The sequence below is a fragment of the Etheostoma spectabile genome, chromosome 6 (assembly GCF_008692095.1).
Source record: "Etheostoma spectabile isolate EspeVRDwgs_2016 chromosome 6, UIUC_Espe_1.0, whole genome shotgun sequence".
NCBI lineage: Eukaryota > Metazoa > Chordata > Actinopteri > Perciformes > Percidae > Etheostoma > Etheostoma spectabile.
Window position 1 is genome coordinate 20,843,953 of NC_045738.1, and position 7,936 is coordinate 20,851,888.

Genomic DNA, 7,936 nt, shown 5'->3' on the forward strand with positions numbered 1-7,936 from the left:
AAATCAGCCGACAGAAGTGTTTCATGACCCCAAAAGCAAAACAAAGCATGTGCTTTTTATTGCAGTCTATAAACCTAAAGCACTAGAATACAAAACTAAATATGAGAAATTATCCACAGACTAACAATTACTTTAGACTATCTAAATGGTATCAAAATGGCTTTACTGGACATGTAATGTAAATTTCACAAAATCGTCATAACATCTAATACCTTTTCACACACAGGAAAAATGAAACATTAGAGAACAGAAAATAGACAAATCTCAAAGGGTCTTTATTAGAAATGAATGGCAATGAATACCCATCCCCCAACCAAATCCCTTCTTATTTGAGCTAAAAACAAAACAAAAAAACATCACTGTCCTTCAGCCTCTGGTAAGGGTAGCAGTACTCTAGAGGAGAGTTTGTAGGGAAGAGCCTGTTGAGGCTGAATGGGCTCAGCATCACAGTGCTCTATAAGAGAGGAGGGAGGCAGCAGGTGACCATACCTGGTCCCCGCTCTGGGAGGATCCAGGGGCGGAAAGAAATACCTGAAGCAACAAAAAAATGGATGAAGACGATAGACAAAACCATGGACAGGGAGAAGACAATGACAAAATAATACAGTGGAGAAACACATCAAAAGGAAGTAGAAATGAGAGAATAGATAGAAAGGATGCATGTGTGCTCTATAAACCAAAAAGAGAGGGAAATGGCTTACAGAGTAGTGATAGTTTATTTCTTTTTAAAGGTGTATGTGCAATGTTTTAAAAGAGGTGAACCCCTGACAAACAGGTTTGATTAAAAACAAATTATAAACTGAAGAACAGAACTAGGGCTGCACAATTAATCGAATTTTAATCGCGATCACGATTTGGACTTCCCCGATAAAATTTGCGTGATCGAGCGATTATTTTTATAAAGGTCATTTCATAGAACGCTCCGGGTTTTTTGCAAAGCCAATCTCCCGCTCCATAAAGCCGTCTGCTCATGAGCCAGTCAGAGTAGTACTGCACCCCGTGCAGCTAAGTTTTAGATGTAGACAGTCACAGAGGACAGAATAGCGTGAGGAAAACTAACAGATAGCAGTCGGTAATACGTCAGTCTCAAGGTTTACCAGTTTACCAGTAAACGCAACACTTTGTCCCATTTGTTGTTTTTCAGACAACAGCAGTGACCAGTGCTAGTCGGTGTAGTTAGGCGTCTGTAGCTGTTAGCTAGTAGCGTCTGTTAGCTCTTCTAGGACGCCACCGGTGCTAATGTCCTCGCATCCGCTGCAATGCTGTTTAATGGATACGGTTTAATTTTGCGTACATGACCCATTTCGTCTGTAAAGCCGTGCCTGTGTTGGATCTTTCTACGCTCTCTCGTCTTACTCTCTGCGCCCGCCACACAGCGGCCACCGGTCCACACTTCTGATATTGTCTACAGTTTTAATTTTTCATTAACACAGCGTATATTGTTAAGTATGAGGGGGCAAACCTATTTGTACCAGTTTTTCCGCGGGTAACTGTTATCGCGGCCGCTACGGGAAGAACACAGAAGAAGTTTTGAATGCAGCTAACTCAGTGGTAGAGTAACAGCGTGGGAGACGGAGCTGCTGTACCAAAGCCTGGACCAGGACCAGAGATGTGACCCATGGCCAGAATATCATAGTTCATAAAAATGCAGCGCAGTGAAGATACAGACGTTTAATACACACGACTGTGTATCCGCCGTTCGACCCGGGTGGACCCGTTCATAATGAGTCAGCCGTCTTCGTGAGTAGCGTCCATCACACTCCCTTCGCAGTTATAAATAGCCTATGTGACAATAAATTTGTTGGTTAAATCAACAAAAATGTGAGAATAATCCACGATCAAAATTTTGATCAAAATAATCGCGATTATCATTTTGGGCATAATTGTGCAGCCCTAAACAGAACCATCGAGTTTTCATCCCAATACAGAGCCCTTAAACAGTAATACCTACGTATTGAGCTAGGACATGACACACATTTCAATTGACTTAACACAAGGGCAAATGGTAGCTGTTGCACAGGACAAATTAGTAATTTGCAGAATGCTGGTTTATCTTTGGAGAGGTCAGCTGCCGCAGGGGAGGGACAAAGGGAGCTCTCTTGCCAATCCTGCATGCAACAAGCAGTACAATACCTCATTACTTTAACACATCAACTCATTTTTCTATATAAAATTTGGAATGCAAGAAAACCTGTGCAAAATACTTCAAAATTTTACAAATTTGTTTTGTAAAATAACTTTGGTTGCAGAGTTAATATAAAGGAATGTCATACAGTACATCTTGTGTTACTCAGGTTGAAGGTGACTCAAGAGTTATGTCAAAAACTACAAAAATGGTTTTGTTAAGCAACTACAAGGAGTTTTAAATTAATTTCATACTGATGCCTCTATATGACCTACATATGCAAAGAAGACAATCATTGTCTTTAAGCATCAGAAGATGCTTAAAGACAGTCATAAGTTTCAATTCCCTGCAAAAATTAGACAAAACTATTTATGGCACAGAGACCAGAAGAGACTGTTTAGATAATAACATTTTTTATGTTACATTTTTGTAGTTATGGCTGATACTGGGGCAGGATCAGCAAAGAGGAAAAGAATTGACCAAAGAACAAAAAAAAAAAAGCTAAAGTAAACAGTAGCTGACTGGCAAAAAAAACAAGTCAACCTTGATCAGTTATTATACAGATAAAGAGAATTGTGGGATTTGAAAAGATTTAAAACAGATCCTGATTTGGCACATAACAAAAGTTTTTCAAATTTAATTTACCGTCAGACACCGCCTACCAAGAGACTGGGTCTGACCGAGGTTTCTTCCTAAAAGGGAGTTTTTTGAGTGTGACCACTCAAAAAACTACCAATTTCTTGGGGGAAATTACTATAATTGTTAGGACTCTGTAAATTGGAGTGTGGCCTACACCTACTCTATCTGTAAAGTGTCTCGAGATAACTCCCGTTATCATTTGATGCTATAAATAAAATTTAATTTAAAACCGATCCTGATTTGGCACATAATAACAAATGTTGGCCTTGCTACAGTATATTCTGCTGTAGGCTTATTATGATGATGATGATGATGATGATGATGATGATGATGATGATGATATTACTAGGGAATGCTAACTTTAGCTTTATCAACAAAATTACTATTACCGAGCAATCAAATCTGTTAATTATAGGCTACAACTGAGGTGTATGAACAACACTAAAACAAAGTGTACTTTGTGTCACTATCTCATATTACGGTTAATCTTAAATAGCCACAAATAGATGCATTACCTCCTCACTATGTATCATGCAAACAGCTGTTTAAATAAATAAAACAATTAAAATAGTATTCACCCTCTTCCAAAACAAATGTACCTGCTACCCAGAACAAGATTTTTAGGACAGGAGGCAGTAGTGCTCATGAAAACACTACCACTTTTGTCCACGGGGGCCAGCAAAATCAACCCAAAATAGAAATTCCTTGTAGTTGCTTTAATGGCCCAAACATAACAACCCAATAATCAGCCGTCGGACAGTCTGGCGAGGTCGGTGACTCAAGTCTGTTTGGTGTGTTACGTGCTGTTGTCCGTTGGCCTTCATTTTGGCCAATCTGACATGCTCGGTTGGAAGGCAGGCACTACCGGCAGTCAGCACTCAAATGACCAATCTGATTGGCGGAGTGCTAACCCAAAAATGACGAGCGGGATGAACGTGACTAGAGTTTCTCAAAATCTAACAAAAATCTTTAAAAATTGTGTCTATTTGAAATGAAGACAGATTCAGGAACTGCATGGCCTGTTTCTCGCTTAAAATGTTTCCGAAACACGTTTCGGTTAACTATTTTAGTAAAATATAAGACTGTATTCAGAAGGCTTTGAATTTCTGTCAAGCCTACGCGACATGTTCATCCAATCAACTGCCAGTTTTGATTTTTTTGGGCGACAATACCAGATTAGCGCCAAATGCTGTTATGAAGACACATTACGTCTCACGCACGTGCCGAACGTATGCTCATCTTGAACACACCAAAGCGTTGCAATTTTTTGACCAACTCGGGGAGACTGTCAGTCGGACTGCCTTTTCTGCCAACAGTCGGTTGTTGGGTTGGTGTGTCAGAGCTTTAAGTTAGAGGTTATTTAGTTGAACATAAATGCACCCACATAAACAACTCTGATAAAACCAATGTTAGCACAAACACAGTTCGTCCACTAGCCTTTTTAACCTTTTTCGTATACCATCACGTTAATAGCTGCTCATATACAATCCAAATTTTAAAGCAAGCCTATATAACTTTTGCTAAACAGCAACCACTGTGGCTCTAAGCAACAATTACAGGGGATAAGCCATAGTGTAGAGAAAAGTCAGCAGGAAGCTAGCCACTAGTGGCTACTGGTCATACCAGTATGAAATAAGGCTGGAGCAACAAAACAAGTTGAGAAAGGCTATATAATATATAAATTCATCATTTCATTTGTAAAAGAAAGATATTTTTGTCTTCTTTCAAAAGTTACATAGTCTCACTTTAAAGACCTAAATGTTAGTGGCTGTATTCATACCAATACTGCATGTGTTTCTTCTATTTTTCTTTTGTTATTACAGTTGGTTAATGAGGTTCTTTCAAGCTGTCCTTTCTGCTCAACAAAGAGCTTGGCAATACTTGCTTAAGGTTACATTCAAATTAAAAAGTGTAATGAAGCAGAAAAACTACTAAGCTTTGATTTAATTGCTTGTCTAAAAAGGGAAATGGTCACAACAATGGGTTTGCTGCATATCACAAAAATAATTTGAAATAATCGGAACAAATAAAATTTATATGAACAGGTTTATTTTACTTTTTATACCAAGAATATCGTTGGCCCTAACATCGACAATGCAAAGTGGAAACATGAAACTACTCTTGCATGCATCTGTACCAATCAAGAGGAAATTGCTTATTATAAAAAAACACCACAACACATCCAACTTCACAGCGTTGATGCCGACAACTTGTATGCTGGAAGCCAAGCTCTTTGCATGAGTGCAACATTTGGTCAGTGTGGGCCCAGGAAGTTTGTCAGTGAGCAGCTGCAGACACAGTCAGTGTGAGGCAAAATGAGTTGTCAGTTCTGACTGGAATTGGGCTGGGCTGGGTGAGTGGCATCAAGACGCACCACACCACCTACCTTCCTGCAGACATCCCGTTCAGGGCATTCTGGGAGGTCTGAACAGAGGAGCCAACAACGGTGCTCATGGCTGTGGGCTGACCAGATGAGCCGGTGAGTGGGCTGCCGTCTCCTTTCAGGATGCCTGTACACTTCCAGTTGTCCATGTAGTTAGCTGCACAGGGACGCAAGGAGGCGATATCAGTGCTCACGCTGTTTGTAACATGACATGTAACAACAAATTACTCATAGTCAATCATTTCCTACACATCAAAGCAAAGTATAAAAGCTGATGTAAGAATTTGACCACAGCTGAACTTTTCACTGTCGTAGGTTTTTGTTATGTCCGCGTTTCTCAACTTTAAGTGTATTACATATTACAATGGGCAATTAAAATGTGACAGATGTGGCGGAGACATGGCACAACCACAACCTGACGCAGCCACATCTAGTGGACATCTGGGGTTAAAGCCATAAAAAGGTTCCAGTTAAGCAACTTTTATTTTACAATAAGTTCAGTAATCAACATAACTCAGATGATTTACAAATGACTGTATCTATAGTTGTGGGTAGGGATGTCCCAATCAGCTTTTTTGACCCCCCCCCATGCTATGTTTACAAAAATAACTAACTAAACTATGTCTTTAGCTTAATACATGTAACTTAGTGCAGCAAGTGAGTTTTTTCTCTCAACACCAAAACAGTTATCTTTAGGAACACCCCCCCCAAACAAAAAACTAAACTTAGTCATGTCTCGTGTGAGTAATAATCAATCTTTGATTTTCTTCTTGTGTTTACCGATGACAGTTTGAGGGAGTAAGTCCCTGACAGTGTCCTGGCAGAATCACGGAAGAAGTGTGGAGAATTAATCCGCTTGTGTAAAAAAGGGTGACTAAGAAAGACACTTTGTTACGTGTTGCAAAGGTCTGGCAAGCTACGAGACACTGTGGACAGACACTGGTGAGTTGATGTAAATGATCGGCGCAAGGTAATTGGGGTGAAAGCCGATCACCGATCAGCCAACATTAGCCAGCAGCTAAAACCACACAATCACAAAATATTTTATATGACAATGTCACCTTTTGGATGGTTTTAAAACCAGTCAGACGGGATTTGTTGTAACGCTAGCTAGCTACTCAACGTGAGAGAGTGGTGCGGGATTGCCAGGGGGATTCCAGGACGGCGAGGACGTTTGATAGCCAATGTGCAGCAGCAGAACATCTCCCAGCTGCCTGTAATTATCTCCCCCTTCACTTTTCTGTAATCTTAACTATTAGTTATGGTGCTTAAGCCACCTTTTGTCAAATTAATTTAGCTAAATGTAAACACAGCTAAACGCAAAGGGGGGGAAGAAATTTGGCATGGAGGAGGTTTTTGGCACAAACAACGGTAGCGCTAACGGAGACGTAACTAACGCTATGTATGACAGCTTTTGTGACTCGGGTACCTGGGCCTGATGTGGTCTTTTTCCCGATGCTTCGTTAACATGCCGTTAGCGTTGTTAGCATCGGCACTGGAGTTAAGTTCTGGACGGGTACAGATCGCTGTAATTATAGTGGCTACTATTGTAATATTATTGGTCCTTGAGTGAAGAAAGGCGCCTTTAAAGAAAATGTGTTATTATTAGTGATCTTAATTTCCACGTGGACATTGACAATAGCCTTAGTATTGCTTTCAACTCAGTACTAGATTCAGTTGATTTTAGTCAGAGTGTGCATAAGGCCACTCACTGTTTTAACCACACTCTAGACCTTGTGCAGACATATGGCATTGAAACTGAAGATTTAATAGTATTTCCGCAGAATCCTTTATTATCAAACCATTGTCTAATAACTTTTGAATTCTTACAACCAGACTATACTAAAATAAATACTACCCTAGATGCCTGACAGTGCTAAGGCTAAATTTAAGGAAGATATTCCAACAGCATTTACTTTAATTCCGTTCTTTAATATAACAGAGGACCTTTATGTTTACCTTAACTTTAATCCCTCCCAAACTAATACATTTGTAGATGGTGCCACGACCTGCCTACAGACGACTTTAGACTCTGTTGCTGTACATGCGATTTTACTCACTGTCATTGGATGTACCCGACATTTTACTCCTGTATACCACAATGCAACGCGGTGAGGTTCTCCCACAGGAAGAGAAGAAGAATCAGAAGGTACCTCAAAAACTGAGTAGGACGTATTATAGGTATTTTTGTTTCAGTTACTTGGTATGACTCCCAAATTAAAAATCTCATGAAAGGTTGAAAGGAAATGGCGTTCCACCAAACTGGAAGAATCTCTTAGATGGGCAAGACAGTCTGAAAATGTATAGGAAGGGCCTCAGAAATGCCAGATCAGACTCATCATTAATAGAAGAAAATAAGAACAACCGAAGGTTTCTTTTCAGCACTGTAGCCAGGCTGACAGACAGTCACAGCTCTGTTGAGCCATCTATTCCTATAGCTCCGAGTAGTGACAACTTTATGAGCTTCTTCAATGATAAAATAAAACAATTAGAGATAAAATTCATCACCTTTTGCCCGCAATTTCTAAGGGTTCACCTTTAAATGCAGTAGCACTAGAAAAAACAGCAAGACCTGACATTTACGTAGACTGCTTCTGTTCTATAAACAACAATTAATGTCAAAGGTCTCTTCAGCTAAGCCATCTACCGGTCTCTTAGACCCCATTCCAACAAGGCTACTTAAAGAAGCATTACCCGTGGTTAATACTCAATTACTTGATATGTTCAATATGTCTTTTTAAGAGTAGGCTTAAGACTTTCCTTTTTGATAAAGCTTATAGTTAGAGCAT

The 7,936-nt window shown here is 39.8% G+C and overlaps 1 protein-coding gene across 3 annotated transcripts in view; it reads right to left on the reverse strand.

Annotated features, from left to right (window-relative positions):
• Nucleotides 1–251: 251 nt before the first annotated feature.
• seh1l (SEH1-like (S. cerevisiae)) overlaps nucleotides 252–7,936 on the reverse strand; it is a 14,780-nt gene continuing 7,095 nt past the window's right edge. For 2 of the 3 annotated variants that reach the window (XM_032519079.1, XM_032519080.1), the window contains exons 8-9: nucleotides 5,151–5,304; nucleotides 252–531 (exon numbers count right to left, since the gene is read on the reverse strand). In XM_032519079.1, the coding sequence (XP_032374970.1) occupies nucleotides 357–531; nucleotides 5,151–5,304 (329 nt within the window). In that variant the 3' untranslated portion in view covers nucleotides 252–356. Of the gene's footprint in view, nucleotides 532–1,866; nucleotides 2,109–5,150; nucleotides 5,305–7,936 lie in introns of those variants that run through there. The other variant, XM_032519081.1, reaches the window with a different exon arrangement.